The sequence below is a fragment of the Urocitellus parryii genome, chromosome 3 (assembly GCF_045843805.1).
Source record: "Urocitellus parryii isolate mUroPar1 chromosome 3, mUroPar1.hap1, whole genome shotgun sequence".
Classification (NCBI taxonomy): Eukaryota; Metazoa; Chordata; class Mammalia; order Rodentia; family Sciuridae; genus Urocitellus; species Urocitellus parryii.
Window position 1 is genome coordinate 87468283 of NC_135533.1, and position 17176 is coordinate 87485458.

General features: G+C 44.9%; 1 protein-coding gene across 3 annotated transcripts in view; it reads left to right on the forward strand.

The window, feature by feature from the left end:
• The first annotated feature begins 8082 nt into the window (after positions 1-8082).
• The window catches only part of Mturn (maturin, neural progenitor differentiation regulator homolog), a 28696-nt gene continuing 19602 nt past the window's right edge, over positions 8083-17176 (forward strand). For all 3 annotated transcript variants that reach the window (XR_003301927.2, XM_026401545.2, XM_026401544.2), the window contains exon 1: positions 8083-8471. Coding sequence is in view for 2 of the 3 variants with exons in the window: in XM_026401545.2 (XP_026257330.1) it covers positions 8310-8471 (162 nt within the window). In the remaining variant the exon portion in view is untranslated. The remainder of the gene's footprint in view (positions 8472-17176) is intronic.

Here is a 17176-nt window from a genome sequence, read left to right on the forward strand (position 1 = left end):
AAAAAAAAAAAAAATCCCTGCATTTCTGAAGTAGGTAGAAGAGGCATACTAATATATAAGGAGAAGTTGTTGGCTAAGACTTCTGGAAAGACTCACTAAAATAGAGTAATAACATATGACCTATGATCCTTCGTCCTTCCCTCCTTTATCCAGCTTGGAATGTGGCTGTGATGGCTGGAACTCCAGGACCATTGTGGAACATGAGGACAACTCTTAGTAGAAGATAGATGCTAAGGACAATGGAGCAGAAAGAAGAGGCACTCATCCACTGATCCAGGAATGGCCAAATCTATCCTAAACTGTCAAGATATTTATTATTAGATAAATCTTTATTATTAAATGAATGAATTCCATAAATTTCAGCATGCATACTTGATTTAACAAAATCTCTAATTAATTTGTATTCCATACATATTCTTTGTATCTTTCTCCTGTTGCATGCAAACATACACACCCACCTTCACATATTTATTTTCTCAAATCCTTACAACAGGTTCATGGGAATATATCCATTTTTATAGCTGAGGAATTGGGTTCCCAGGGGTTAGGTAACTAAGCCAAGGCCACACTGCCAAGTAGTGTCAACTCCAGTGTCTTTCTGCCACCTGCCACCTTTCCATTGTGCCATGAATCCACCCTAGTCTTTCGCGGCTCCCTTCCCATCATGGTAGCTGATGACAGGCACACTGGAGCAAGGCACACCCCCTGCTGCCATCCAGGTCGCAGGGGCACTGTGGTCAGTGGATGTGCCATGAGAGGTTAGGCTGCTCACAGAACAGCAGCAGCTTCTGGTTAGCAAATAACCTGCACACGCACCTCTTCTAGAGGAAATCCCACATCCTCGCAGGAGTTCCCGAGGGAGGTGCTGGGACCTCTCCCTGGAGAGTGAGCTCATATGCCTGGGCCCTATAATTAGCCTCAGCAGACAAATAAAATAATCATGTAATCATGATCTGAAGGTGAACAGAGGAAAATGTTAGAAGTACAGTTTTGCCACCTTGAAGTCTGTGTTTGCCTCTTGGCACCCACTATGATATTGCTGAGAAGGAAGTTGGCTGTGTCCTGCTTTGCTGGAGCGAGATGCAGGAGTAGGAGGGGGGATGGGAAACTATTCTAGCTGAAAATAAAGGGGAGTGACCGAACAGTAACAATATCCATGTGGATAAAAAGAAAGTAAAAAATCAGAAGTGAATATTTCTGTTTCTTTGACATATCTTAAAGCAAAATATTTGCAAGTTAAATTTGTTCACCTAGTCATGTTTTAAGGAAAATGTAGGTAAGTCGTGTAACCCATATATATACCCCTCAAATTCTAGATCCAAACCTTAGAGAGGAATAGAAAAAAAATAATCTGTAAAAAACTATTATCGGCAGTTTCAGAAACAAAATTCAAGATGAACTTTCCCAGCCAGAGGGTAGAAACGCTGAAGTAAATCCTTCTCCTGAGCTTTATTGGCATTTGGGGTAAATCGCAAGGACTCATTTATGTCAATTTAAAATTTCTGCTGATCTCCCAATTTCCTTTTTCTCCAGACTCTAGTTCAATAAAACATTAGCTACAGCACAAACTTAATTCACGTGCCTGCCCTCTACTTACCCTCCCAGGTCCCATTCCTGTGCCCCGGTGGGAGGGGCTGACTCTCAGTTCCAGTGGAGCCCTCTTGGGCTTCGTTTCTCAGAACCTAGTGACCTTTCACCTCCCTCACCATCTCTACCCTCTAGGAGAAATCACAGACTTGGATGCCCTCTGTCTCCTGGAGCTTGGGGTCCGCGCAACAACCTTGGGCTAAGACCAAGGGCGAGTGTGGAAGCAGCAGTTCTTCCCTCTTAAGCTCTCTACTTAAGAGCTGTGTAGGGGAAGCAGATTTACCAAAGAGTTGGGCTCATTAAATGGACTTACAGTGTGGGATGGGATAAAGGGTCACATTGTGTGTTAAAGTCAACCTTACTCAAACCGAAACAAAAACCACAGAAAACAGGGTGGACCGGGAGCCTTCTTTAGCAGGAGAGTCTGGGCAAGCTTTGCCACGGGGCACTTGGCTCCTGAGACCTCCCAGCCAGTCATGTTTGCACACACAATCTCTTCTTCCCAGCACACATTATTTAATGACAAATGGTGGTTTTCAGAGACTGCAAAGTCCAGATTCATATAAACAAGCAAATGTTTCTGTAGGTGCAATGAAGATTGGGCAACTTTTCTCCCTACCAATGGGCCAAGTTTTGATTTCCCTTCTACTTCCAAAGCATGGCCAAAACTTTATGGGAACACAGAAAGGAGGTTTGAGAGTCCCTGATGTTCCTTCACCCACGGGCAACTCAAAAGACTGAAGGAAGTTCTGAAACGAACATTGTCCTGCCCCTGGGGTCCAAGCACATCCCTACATGCGATGCCCCATAGGAATACCCCCAAGCCAGAGGGAGGCAGGGTGAAGATTGGTGATCTCCTGTAAGCAACTGGTCAGAGTTTCCATTTGCTTTATGGAAACCAAGGTTGGAGCGACTTCTGTAGATGAACTTTTGTGAATGAACTTCAGTTGCTGGATGTGCACGTGCTTTCCAACTGTTAATAAGAATTACCAAACTGAACTGACGCCAGACTTTTCTAATTCTGTAGTTCTCAAATGGGGATAATTTTGTTCTCCAGAAGACATTTGCCAAGGTCTGGAGACATTTTTGGTGATAACAAAAGGGAGAAGGGAAGGGAGAGTCACTTGTTACTGGAATCTAGTGGGAAGGGGCCCAGCATGCTGCTGATATCCTACAATCCCAGGAAGGCCCCTGCAATGAAGAATTATCCCACATCAAGTATCAATGGTGCTTCCATTCAGAAACCCTGCTCTAAAAGCTTGGAAAAAATGTGATTTCACTGCATCTGTGACTAGTACTCACCACAACACCACCCTCCAGTCACTCCTGAATTGTACTTGTATGTGTGTTGTGGGGCAGTGCTGGGGATTGAATCCAGGGGCGCATAACCACTGAGCCACATCCCAGCCCTTTTGATTTTGAGACAAGGTCTCACTAAGTTGCTTAAAGTTGCTAAGACTGGCCTCAAACTTGTCCTCCTGCCTCAGCCTTCTCAGTGCTGAGATTTCAGGTGTGCACCACCATGCCCAGCTTGAATTATACTGTCAAAATTTATCAGTTCATTTTTCTCCAAATAATCCCTAAGAAGCAAATTAAGAGTAATAACAACATTTACTGACTTCCATGTTCTGGAATAAGGATTTTACATACTTTATCTCACTATTGTCCCTGTTTTCAGAAAAGAAAACTGAGAGTTAGGGCGATTAAGTAAGTTGCAGATGTACATATAACAATTACAGAGGCAGGCCCAGATATGGAGCCCCCTAGCTTCTGCTCTTTATCTTGATGCCTTCCTAAGGAAACCAATGGAATCTTTTGAGTTCATGGAGCAGCTGCTTTGTAGCCAGACTACTATCTAAGAATATTATTTTGAGAAGTTTTTACTTTTTCGACAAATTGCATTTGTTAAATAAATATAACTCTGTGATTATGGTCATCCATCACTTGGAAACAACTTGATTGATGGATTTTAAAACATACAGACTTAACTCCCCCTTTGCCAAAAAAGGAGAAAAGACATGTGTTTTTCATAATTTCATCTCAAATTTAAGAAATTTTGCATTTTTGAAATTTCCAAACTAATATATAATTATGTTTTAAATGACAGAACCAGGCAAAATGATAAGGAACCTTGTGCTACCTTGAGGTGCCCATAGATACATTTTAAAAAGAACATTCTGGAAACTAGACCCTTACCTCTCACCCTGCACAAAATTCAACTCAAAATGGATTAAAGACCTAAGAATTAGGGCAGAAACTATACAACTCCTAGGGGGGGAAAAAACATAGGGTCAACACTCCAGCTTTTAGGCATGGGAAATGACTTTCTCAATAGGACTCCTAAGGCTCAAGACATAATGTCAAGGGTTAATAAATGTGATAGCATCAAATTTAAAAAACTTCTGTGCAGCAAAGGAAACAATCAGGAATGTGAAGTGAGACCCCACAGAATGGGAGAAAATCTTTGCTAGCTACTCTTCTGACAGAGGATTAATATCCAAAATATATAAAGAACCCAAAAAACTTCATACCAGAAAACAAACAACCCAATCAACAAATGAGCAAATAATCTAAACTATCACTTCTCAAAATAATAAATATGAATTGCCAACAAATAAATGAAACAATGTTTGACATGTTTACTAATTAGGGAAATGTAACTACAGATATTTCTTCTCACTCCAGTCAGAATGGCGGTCATCAAGAATACAAAGAATAATAAATGCAGGAGAGGATGTAGAGGAAAAGGAACACTTTACATTATTGCTTGGAGTGTGAATTTGTACAATCACAATGGAAATCATAAAAGAGATTCCTCGAAAGACTAGGAATGGAAACATCTTATGACCCAGCTACACCACTCCTCAGTATTTATCCTAAAGAATTAAAGTCATCACACTGTAATGCTACATGCATACCCATGTTTATATCAGCACAACCCACCATAGCCAAGTTATGGAATCAACCTAGATGTTTGTCAACAGATAAATGGATAAAGAAAATGTGGTACATCTACACAATGGAGTTTTATTCAGCCATAGAGAAGAATTAAATTATATCATTTGCAGGAAAATAGATGCAACTTGAGAACATTATGTTAAGTGAAATAAGCCAAACTCAAAAAGTAAAAAATTGTATGTTTTCTCTCATATGCAGAAACTAGAAAGGAAAAAGGGAAAGAAAGATGGGAGGCAGTTTCATGAAACCAGAAGGGAGACCAGTAGTCTAGGGGAAAAGGACCAGGGGAGGAAGGGAGAGAGAGAAAGGGGAAATACTCGGAAACTACATTGATCAAATCATATTGTTCTTTCATGTGCATATATGAATCTGTAACAAAAATCCCACTATGATGTATAATTATAATGTGCCAATAAAAATATGGAATAAAAGTCAAATTGTAAATTAAAAAGTGAAAAATTATTTGCTATTTAGCATTATAATCAGGTTGATTATCAACCATCCTATTGATAAAATTAGTTACATTGTTAAATGCAAAAATCAGATGAACTGCTAGGCACAGTGGGATATGCCTGTCATCCTAGCATCTCAGGAGGCTGAGGCAGGAGGCTCACAAGTTTGAAGCCAGTCTCAGCAACTTAGCCAGACACTTTCTCAAAATAAAAATTTTTTTAAAAAAGGACTAGAGATGTGGCTCAGAAGTTATGCTTGAATCATATAAATTTACTTAAATGTTGATATCCTCAAATCTAGTACTTGGCAGCTTTTATTCAGGCAGTCTTTACATTCCAAAAAGACAAATTTTCTCAATATTGTTGAGTAAAAATTAAGTTTTGCCTTTTAATAGTAGCTATATATATTGTTGGTCATTATTAATACTGTATAGTTAGGGTTGTTGCCACTTCTGTATTAAAGTTTGAAAGAATGAAAATTAATCATCCTGCAACTGTATAACAGTATAACAAATTTTTTTCACTCATGTCCCTGTATCCTTCATTGTCCCATGTTTTAGTTTCTTAGGATTACAGGAGAAATTTAAGCAAACTTAGAAGCCTAAAACAACACGCGCCATTTATTGTCTTACTGGTCTGAAAGTCCAAAGCCCCATCACAGCTGTGACATAACTGGGTTCTCTGCTAACTAGATGAACCCTTAGCACATCCCTGGTGACCTACCTTCTCCAACCACACCCTACTGCCTACAGTTATTGTCCGATTAATTCATATGGGTGGATTAATCCACCCATTAATTAATTAATCCACCCTGTCAGACTCAGTTCTTGTTTGGAGACTGTGGGGGGAAATCTACTTAAGCTCACTCGAGTCATTAACAGAATTTAGTCCCTTGTATGATAGGACCGAAGTCTCTGTGACCCTGCTGGCTGTGAGCACTGCTCCCTGCTTTCAGCACCTAGACACTGCTCTCTGGTCCCTCCATCTCCAAAGCCATCAGTAGAAAACCTCTCATGAGGTGATGAAGCCACTTGGTGCTTTGAATTTCTCTCCAGGAAGAGCCCAGTATCTTTCAAGGGATCACCTAATTAGGCCAGGCCTGCCAAGGATAATCTCCCATTTTAAGGTCAATTGATTTGAGTTTAATTGCATCTGCAATATTCTTCAGAGCAGCACCAAAACTATTGTTTGACTGAATAATTGGGAAAATGTGTGTGTGCATACCAGGAGGGACAGGGATCTTGGGAGTCATCTTAGAATCCTGTCTAGTTTTCAGTCAGGAAATTCCTCCATGGCCAAAAACTGGGCCTTATGCATCTGGGTTTGGTACCCAGTAGATGCTCCATACTCAGTGACTGAGCTATATTGTTTTAAAGGAAGACAGTCAAGGCCAGAAAATTGTTCCAGGGAACATGAAGTTCTAGTTAAGGACAGGCTATGGTTTAAATATGAGGTGTCCCAAAAGTTCATGTGTGAAACAATGTCAAGAATTATAACCTAATCGGTGGATTAATCCACCCATATGAATTAATTGAACAATAACTGTAGGCAGTAGGGTGTGGTTGGAGGAGGTAGGTCACTAGGGATGTGCCTTTGGGGTTTATATTTTGTCCCAAGTGAGCAGAGTTCTCTCTCTGCTTCCTGGTTGCCATGTTCTGAGCTCCTTTCTTACTCCACACCCTTTCACCTTGATGTTCTGCATTGCTGGGGTCCTGAACTGTGGAGTCAGCCCACCATGGACTGAACCTGGGAAACTTCGAGCCAAAATAAACTTTTCTTCTTCCAAATTGTTCTTGTCAAGTATTTCGGTCACAACAATGAAAAGCTAACTAAAACAGGACAGCTCCCAGCAGGAAAAAGATCAGAAAAGATGCAATGCCTCCGATGCCTTTGTGCTCATCACTGCCCTACCCTCTTTCTCCTCCAAAAAAGTAATTAGAGTTTCTAACGGTTTAGATATGAGGTGTTTTGCTACCGAAACATAGTTTTAATTTAAACATGGGGGGGGGTTCAAGGGAAAAATTCCTACTCCATAAATATACAAAGCAGACTATTTTCCGGAATCAAGTCTAGCCCATTGAGTACAAGGTGTGTTCAGTGGGTTCATAATGTCTTGAATGCCCCTTGGTTGATTTACCAGTTCATTGAGAGTGGCGATGCTCACTACAGGACACACTTCAAGGATAAACGCTGATTGAAAGTTTGTAGAATGAATGTTATTTAACGTCTCTCTGCTGGTAGTCATTCAGTTCTGTGCGTGAGGACTCATTTTTCTGTAATCCAGCAATGTCTGTCGGATCCTGGGCAGCCAGGGAGCATTCAACAGGTAGAGTCGCTGGGCCGTGTGCTTTCTCTTCTTCCAACCCAGCAGTTGACCATTTTAGGTTATGCAATATGAATGCAAGCAGAATAATACTAAAGCTAGACTTATGAGACTTATTCCTAAGAAATATAAAACGCAAAAAAACCCCTTCATTTCCAAATAGACATTCATATCCATGTCTGGTAAATGCATTAACGGAAGACATTCCTTTACATTAAAGACAGAACTTTAGTCTTTGTAAAAGGAAAAGCTCCGTTTCCCTTAGATTTTTCTCAGCTCCTCTACAATTTGCCTCAGACAAGGTTCAAGTTATCTGCACTTCTGTAGGCGCCGTGGCATTTAAATCGCAGTCGGAAAAACCCTTCCCGGACTTTCTAACTCCACAGAACGCTAACGGAGTGCCAGGACGTCGCCCGCTTTCCCCGAGGCTGCCGAGCGGCTGAGGCCGGGCCCGCGCTGTGATGTCACCCGGCTCGCGGGCCGCGGCGCGGGGATTGGCCCAGGTCCATGACGTCACGGGCCGGGGCGGCCCCGCACTGGCGAGGGCCCCGGGATGCTCCGGTTCGTTTAAAAATAAAGGGGTAGGGGGGCGGAGGAGAAGAACCGCCGGCCCGCGGAGTCACCCGCCGCCCCGCCAGGCGCCCCGCACCCCGGCCGCGCCAGCCTCGCCCGCGGCCCGAAAGAGGCGGGGGTAGGCGGGGCGGAGGAGGAGCCGCGGGCGCGGCGCCGCGCCGTCCGCGGCCGCCGCCCGCCCCCGTTACACACCGCATGTAAACAGTCCCCGTCGGCGCGAGCCCAGGGACCCGCAGGGAGTCCGCCTGCCCGGCCCGCCGCCGCCCCGGACCCGCGCCTAGCGGAGCGTCGCGCAGTGCTGCCCGTCCGGGAGGAGGGCGCCGAGGAGCGAGGAGGGCGGCGGCGGGAGGCGGAGGGAGCGGGGCGGGCGGCGAGCGCCGAGGCGGAGGGAGCGGCGGCGGGCGCGGCGGGCCACGATGGATTTCCAGCAGCTGGCCGACGTTGCGGAGAAATGGTGCTCCAACACGCCCTTCGAGCTCATCGCCACCGAGGAGACCGAGCGCAGGATGGATTTCTACGCCGACCCCGGCGTCTCCTTCTACGTGCTGTGTCCGGACAACGGCTGCGGCGACAATTTTGTGAGCGCTTGGGGGGAGGGACCGCTGGAGCGGGTGGGACTGTGGACGCTGCGGCCGCGTAGCTGCGCCGGAGCTTCCGCGCGGTGGGGAGGCGTAACCCGCTGGCCGCTGCGCACCCGCTGCTCCCAGCTGGGTAGGGGAAGCCCCGGGGCCAGGCGCCGCGGTGTCAGCGCCCCGGGTGGGGCGGGTGGGTGTCGGGCTGGGCGCCCGTAGGATCCGGGGAGCAGGACTGGGGCGGGAGGTGTGGCGTTTTCCGGAGTCCACCCCTTACCCTCGGCGGACGCTATTTTGAGAACGCGACCCCACTGCTGAAGGGCTGTGTTTGGCTTCGAACATCCTGGGGATGTCAGCCGCATCGCACGGACCTGGGCTGGGGCACTGGGTCCCTCTTGAAGAATCCGAAGTCCGGAGCTTCCTACACCCGGGCGTCCCGTCCTGGTGAGGAATCCCGTTCCCCTCCCAGTGCGCAGACACAACTCCACCAATTGCCGGGTTCGGGAGAACCCTCAATCCCCTCCCTGTTATTCCCTGTGCCGCCTGTTTGGACACAAAGCCTCTGTCCACATTAACGATGCCCGATCTCCTGGACCTTCTTTGCGGAATTACACCCTGGATCTTAAAAACGCACGCGCGCGTGCGCATACATCCCAATACACAGACACACACACACACGCACGCACATACACACATACACGCACTCGGGCACGCCTATCCCCCTTTTCCCCGTGCTTCCATTGCTCCTCTTTGAGCCTCCAGCGAGGTGAGGTGCGTGTGACCGGGGCGGATTCTGTCGGTCCGGAGGCGGCTGCGGCCATGCCGAAGCCCCTTTGGCTTTTCCAGGGGAAGGGGAATCCCCTACACCCTTGGCTAGGAGCGACCTGGACCTGAACCTGCGGTGTCTATACCTTCGACTTCGCATCCTGAGCCCACTTGGGATCTTGGCACTGACAGTTTAGGAAGAGGATGCAGAGGGCAGGGAAGTTGCAGTGGAAGGGCGTGGAGACCAAGCGAGGATGGCGTTCCATGAAGTGTTTGTGAGCGCGGGGAATAAATATGGTCCCCAAATGTAAGATGGAGGCGGCTGTGGACGCGGGTTACCGTGTGGTCGCCGGCCTGAGCCTGGAGCTGGCGCTGCTGCTGTCCCTGCCGACGGATGGGGCGGCGCAGAGGCGCGGCCTGGCGCAGGCTCCTCAGGTGGGGCGAGACAAAGCTTGGGCTGTGGCTTTTACTGCCGCGCGCCCCAGTCAGCCGCGGGAAGTTCGCGAAGGAGTTAGAGCTAGAGTGCCTTTTTTGGACCCGGAGAGGTGAAGTCTGGTGCAAGCCTGGCGGATAATGCACGCCCCTCCCACCATCCCCACCTCGCTGAGGGGAGGAACCCACCTGAGCCCCGTTTTGCGTCACCATGGAAGAGGGGTGGCTTTGGGTGACAGCCAGATTTGAGTGCTCCCTGTGCGGCTATTATCAGACGCCCTTCCCTGAGCCCAGTTTCCATATATCCACAAAATGAGCGTAATAATAACAGTGCCCTGATAGTCATGTAGGTAGAACACCTTGACAGTCTCTCTTAAGCAAGGGCTGTACAAATTTGGGATTCAGAGACCTGTTTTCCAGAGTTTAGAGCTTGTCTTTCTTTTTTTAAGAACCTCAGTTTTCTCAACTGTAAAGTGGGCTTTCATAGGGTTCTTTTGAAGAGCAAGTAAGCTATTAATACATGTAAGCACAGGTTAACTGTACTGGGATTCACTCCATTGGAAAAGTATGCAAAAACCCCAGGGATAGGTGGAAAGGGAATCAAGATCCAACTAACTGTAAAATGTTAGGTTGTGATTAGGAGTCCCTCCCAGCTCTCAACTTCCATAGTTTTCTAGTGCCCCTCCTCCTCCCTACTGTGTGAAATTGGGTATGGTTCATGGATTTTATGGGGAGGGTTCCACACAGCCAGACTACAGGGGACACACCACAGAAATGACTCCAAAGAGCACAAGTACACCGAGGAAGGCACAAGTCCATTCTCTTGCCTGGGATGTTGTCAAATCATCATTCAGAAACATTATTTGTATTAGGCCCTTTTCCTGAGGCCACCCACATTGAAAATGTTGACTAACAATTTAAATGGAATAAAGAAGATAAAGGTGGGGTGGAAGATAAATAAGAAGAGAGAAGTAAAAAAAAAAAAAAAAAAAACAATTCCTCAGGTAGACTGTAACTTTCTCAAAAGTTTCTGGAAGCCATAATGGACAAGATGCCAACTGCAGTAGTTTTTTTAACTTAATTTTTTCTTGAATCCCCTGGAGGCCAGGTGTGTCCAATTACTGTTTGCTTCTAATGAGTGTCCTACCCTAGTTCTTTTCCTTTTTTTCCCAGGAAAATATGTTAAGCATTAGTAGAAATTTGAGTTGAGTGGAATCCCTGTTATTTGAAAGATTTGTTAATGTATTTACATAGCCATCTCTCAATTTACAAGGTATTTTCACAACATTTGTTTTATTTAACCAATTATTGAGGGCTTATTCTTTGCTGGGCCATAGCTGTCTAGCATACAAATCCTGGGGCCAGTTTACCTAGCTAAGAAGCAGTGTAGCACAATGGTTAGCACAGACTTTGGGGTCAGAAGTCCCAGCTCCGTGTGCCCTGGGGTTAGGGTTAGGGTTAGGGTTAGGGTTGTGCCCTCTATGCCACAGCTTCAACATCTGTAACCTCCCTAGCAAGGTTACTTGGGATTGGTGCTTCAAGGGGGGTCAAGGTTTTAGTAGTATCTTCAGGGTTGCTTGAGAATGTAGTTCCTGGCTTATTCTCCAAAGAGCACAAGTAGGCTGAGAAAGCACAAGTGCTCAATACTGGTAGCCCATTGTGCTGTTAGCTCTATAAATTCTACTGTCCATCTAGTTCCTGGAGCCAAAAATCTAAAGGAGGTCTTTAACCTCACTCTACAACTCTCTGAATCTAACTCACCAAAATTCTGCCAGAATTGCATTCAAAAAGCATGCAGTGTCCACCTGTTTTTCTGTACTCTCATACTATCGCAGTAGCCTCAGCCACTATCATTTTTCATCTTATCTCCTAACTTGTCTCCATGCTTGTAGTACCCACCTGCCACCACCCACTCCCCACCTCACCTAAACTGACTTCCCTTCCCTTTGGCAATAAAACCCAAGACCTCGCCCAGGCCTCCAGCCCCTACATAAAGTGTCTCTTGGTGCCTCTCTCACCTCCTTTTGGATCATTCTTCTCACTTGCTTACTTCTGTGTTTCTACTATACTGATCTCTCTGGCCTCATTCATGCCAAGCTCTTTCCTGCCCCGAGGCCTTTGCCCTTGCTGTTCTCCTTGCCTAGAACATCCTTGTCCCAGATCTTTACATGACTGGCTCTTTATGGCATGCAGGCCTGGGAGAAGCCTTCCTGACCTCTCCTCCTTCATTTCATGTTTTTTGTTCTTATCAGCACTCATTAGGCTGGATATCCTCTTTTTGTTTTCTGTGTTCTCCACTAGACTACAAGTTCCTGGAGCAGAGACCTTGTTTATCTTATTCATCACTGTATCACAGTACCTGGAACAGTGTCAGATAATTGGTATATGCTCAATACACATTTGTAAGAATGAATGAATGAGCTGGGCCTGGTTGCACACACCTGTAATCCCAGCTACTTGGGAATCTGAGGTCATGATTGCAAGTTTAAGTCCAGTCTGGGCAACTTGATGAGACTCTGTCTCAAAATAAATAATAAAAAAGAATGTAGATCAGTGGTAAAGCACCCTTGGATTCAATTGCCAGGACTGTAAAAAAGGGGAAAAGAGTGGATAAGTGACAGTCTAGTGTAGAAGACAGAGGTTAGATTTCAAGAATCAGACTTCAAAGAGTCAGCAGTGCACCACTTATGTTCAATTTACTATGTATCTGACACTGTTCCAGACACTTTGCATATTTGAATTTATTGAATCTTAAGGTGTCACAGGTATTCTGTATAATTATCCCTGTTTTACAGATGGGGAAACTGAGGTATTGGGAGGTTTATTGACTTACCCATGGTTAAAGAGTAGTAGAACGACCTGGACTGTAGCCTCAGGTTGAATACATAGCATCACGAGAGTGATAGACTCTAGCCCCTCCATAGTGTGTCTCTTGGTGCCTCTCTCACCTCCTCTTGGACCATTCAATCCAGGGCATCCAATCCAGTTGCAGTTCAAGGGTGACTTGTTCCTGGGCCTCACAAAAATCCCTTGAGGTAGGTAGATATCATTACTGCCTATGGTTGAGTAAATTGAGGCTCAGTGAGTGTAAGGTACTCACCACAGTGCTAAGAAGTACACTGCTAAGAAGTGACAGAGGCAGGACTGAAGCCCAGCCCAGATCCCTGTTCTGTCACCAGGTAGAGTGGCTGTAGGCAGGATCACGTCAGTAGCTCAGAGCCAGAAGCAAGGACCTATTTTGATTGTCCCTTCACTTTGATGGCTCCTGGGTCCCTTGTGCACTCTTTCCCTCTCACTTCACAGGGCATCCCAACCATGTTGTTCCTTTCCAGACTGCCTCCCTGACTGGGACCCCTCCCTGTGAATGGGTAGTACCTTGGATAAAAAAGTTGTGGGGCTGCAGCTCAGTGGTGCCATGCCAGCCCAGCCTGCATGAGACCCTTGGTTAGGTCCCCAGCTTCGCAAAGAAAGCCCCCAAACCAAAACCCCTCCAGTTTCTTTTGTGGAGGGAGTTCAGGGCCAGGCCACCCCGCCTAACTTTACAGGTGTGACAGCAAGGGCCCCTGGGCCCTGGTGAGAGCTCACGGGCAGGCCGGTGTGCCCATTCCTCTGCAACTCAGAAGGTCCAAGGCTCAGTCAGGCCTGAGGAGTGGGTGGAGTGTTGGCAGCCGCTCAAGTGCCCTACCCACAGAGTGACCACATGTGTATCCCTTCCTGGGAGCACAGCTGGGCTTCTTCCTTCCTCTGCCCTGCCCCTCCAGGCCTGGGTGCTCATGATTACAGGAGAGAGGAGCCATTTCCTTTATTGACCCACCCCCTCTGTCAGCTCATCAGAAACATGCTTGGATTCAAAATTCTGGGTGGTTTAATCCTCCTTCAATTCAAAAGCAAAGATAACCATTGTCATAATTAAAAAGATTTTGTATGGAAGGACTGTGTGATTTGACTTTATATATGTGTGTTTGCTTATTGTATATATGTATATTTCCCCCCTTTGTGGTCTATGCATGTCTCTATTCTCAACTAGTTAGTTGATTAAATAACAACCTTTTCATTTGGGAGAGAGAAAATATAACTTATATAACTTAAAGGAGATCACATCATGTTTATGTGGTGGTATATAGGAAAGAGAAGACTTCCTCTTCTACTTCAGAGCTACCCTCAATTTCTTCATTTATCAGACTGGGTCAGGCATACCTGCATTGCATAATCACCATGAGGATTTATGTGAGTAGTGATTCGAAGGTGCTTGCCAGCATGTGACACTTCGCAGGGGCTGTGCATTGTCCATACAGAGAGGCCACTTCTGAGAAAAGATAGGTGATTTGTGTTTGTGGAGTGGTAAACCTAAGAGAATCAAGTTATGTTAATATGAATCTAAATAGGTGGTAATAAGCATTTACTAGGTTTCTGCTAAATGAGAGGCAGTATACAGGTGATTCCTGTCATCTTTAGAACCCCCCTGTGAATATAATCATCTTCCTTGACTTACAAATAGATGACGGAGGCTCAGTTAAACATTTTGAAAAGTACAGTTGAAAGTGCATGTGCTTGATATTTGGCTCTCCCCCTTGCTCCTGGTATAACCACAGGCAAGTTAACCCTTCTGAGCCTCAGTTTGGCCTGTGGTAAAATGGGTTAATGGTTGACACAAAGAGCAGGCTCTACTTAGATACATCTGATCATGTTGGGTGGTTTGTGGCTTTTATGTTCAGCTGTCCTATGGACAGAAATCAGTTCCGGATTAAGCTGCACCAATTCAGAATGGACTTAGAATGGCAGAAAACTCACACATCTGTTCAGTTGACCTGTGGTTTCCTTAATGGACCGGTTCCAGGTCCTATCTTGGATACCAAAATCTGAGGATGCTCAGGTCTCTTTATATAAATGATGTAGTGTTTTTATACAACCTACACACTCTCTTCTATAGACTTATAATGCGTAATACAATATAAGATACATTATAAGTGTTATATATACTCTATTTGTTTAGGGAATAATGTCAGGAAAAAAGTTTTCACATATATAGTATAGACACAGTTTTCTCCTGATATTCTACACGGATGTGGAGCCACACATACAGAATTGTGGATAAAAAGACCAACTACACTACAATGAGAGAGGCCCATAGCAAGGGCCCTGACTCAGATAACTGTCCAGAGAGTAGAAATGTATGTGTTCTTAACACCCACAAACCACTACTAGCTTAAGCACCCAGAGGCCCAGCAGCATGCCCACCAGGATTTAGAATAGTAGGAACACACAGCTTATACACGAAACAAGAAGGATCAAATTACCTTAATGATTTAATACCATTTTTTGACAAACTAGGTATTCTCATCTACAATGTAGAAAAGGGAAAGGTGTTCATTTGCTTATTTATAGGTGGCATGGTTTTATTTTCTTAGCTGGGTGAGCTTTTATAATAAACTCCTTCCCACCTTAACAGAAAGAAGGGACACAGATTGCCTGTACTAATATGGGCCTCTTATTGTGAATGCCACTTCACTAAAGCTTACCCCAATATGAGATTTGGAATTGGTTGTAGTCAATAATGGCATTGCTTGAGGTCTTCCAGAAAGATTTTAAATGTACCACCACTCCTACGTTATGACTCTAAATAGGATTAGCTAAAGTTCTGCTCTTTGCCTGGTTTTCAAAGTGTGACCCAGAACAGCAGCATGCTGTTACAACACTGTGTACCAGCCTGGCACTGGAATTTCTTGGGAATTGAAATCAAAGATGGGTGTTGGGTTATATGCTTAAAATATTTTCCCAGTTGGAGTTACTATGGCCATGCCTTGTGGCCCCAGCACTCTGAGTCTTTGCCCACCTATTTGTCTTTCTATGAGACTAGACCACCAAATCTGTTCTCAGGGCCATCAGCCCTGCCCCCAAGCATTCTCTCTGCCTTCCTTGGTTTTAATGTGGACCCCCTCTATTTTTCTGAGAAAATAACCCTCTGCCCTCAAACCTTTGTCTGTTGATTGTCCTGAAGTGCCTGGGTGTCTTCTCTGGGGACACTGATGGGAGGTGATTTTTCTTTCTTTGCCTGGGCTGCTTAGAAAAAGCGTTAGCACCAGCTCTGTGTCCCATCTGTAACAAGTGGCCAGGCCCGCACATCTTCCTCTGTTTGTCCTCTTCTCACTCTTAGTTTTAGCTTATTTTCCTTCCATTATTTTACCTTTGTCCTTTTTTCCCCCTGACTGCAGACTTATTTTTCAGTTCAGCTTGTCTTGTATCCTATGACTCTTTGCCACCAGCCTTCATTAGTTTTGGAAAGAAACAGCTTAAATAAAGTGAAATACTTTTTGTTCTGAGTTGCAGTGGATATAATACAATAGAAGTCAGCAAATGGAGATGTCTTTTAAGTGGCCATGTCCACCTAGATTTGTGTATGGATAGAGAGATTCAGTTAAATTTTTTTTTTTTTTGGTTGTTTGTTTTAATCCACAAAACTGGGACTCCAGGGAGAAGTAGAGAGTTAAATAAAGGAAATTGGGCACAAGGCCCTTTGGTGGGTTTTAGGTCTTCCTTCTCTAACATATGTATGAATAAGTGACTCCAAAAGGAGAGTAATGGACATTGCAGCATGAACAATCTCTTCCTGAGGTTAGAGATGCCTGCAAACACTTATCTGAATAAACTGATGGCCAGGAGGTAGTGGATACATTGTAATTCTGTTAAGTTATAAGGTTTTCTGTTGACTTTGTACTTTTAAGCCCAAATGCACTTTCAACAAAAAAGTATGTATACCAGTTTTTCATAGATCCACCTACTTCTGAATTCAGGGTAAAGTCACACCGGGTATCTGGTTTACTCATTGAGTCACCTTAGCAATGTGGAAGGCAGAAAGTTCAACATTTCTCCCCCATCCTCCTGCAGATGCAAAAGTGGAAAGAAGGTTCTTACTCAGATACACACTGTGTACCAGCCTGGCACTGTGCCAAGCACTTAATAAAATTTCAATTTTTCACTTTCTAACCTTGACACTAAGTCTAGGGATGGTAGGCTTCAAATTGTGAGTTGCTAGATTTTAATCTCAGTTCCAGGTTGGGTCCTAATTTGAAATTAGCTGAAACTTTACAGATTTGAGGGTGAAATGAATGCTGAGCAGAACTTAATAGAGTAGACCTTTGTTGTTCTTGCTGAATCTCCGTTAATTAAGAATCAAGTGATATAGGTAATGGATATAAAAGTGCTTTGTACTACCAGACTTTCGTACAATGTAAGAGACTATTACATAAGTGACATTTCAGTGGCTTGACAGCATTAAGGGTCTCTAATTAATAGGGAAGAACATTTAAGCTGTTCTCTTAAGCTAGAGGGCCTGGCTGTTGTCTTTATTAGGTTGAGGAGGAAGCTCTGGAAGTCTGCTGGAATTAGAGCAGCGGGTGTTGGAAATGGACCTTTACAACTGCGAAACACAGATAATTGGGGTATGAAAATGGCACGTTAGCACCTAGTTATCCTCACTTGGATCTGGGAGCATTTGAAGTGTGCAGATCTAGTTC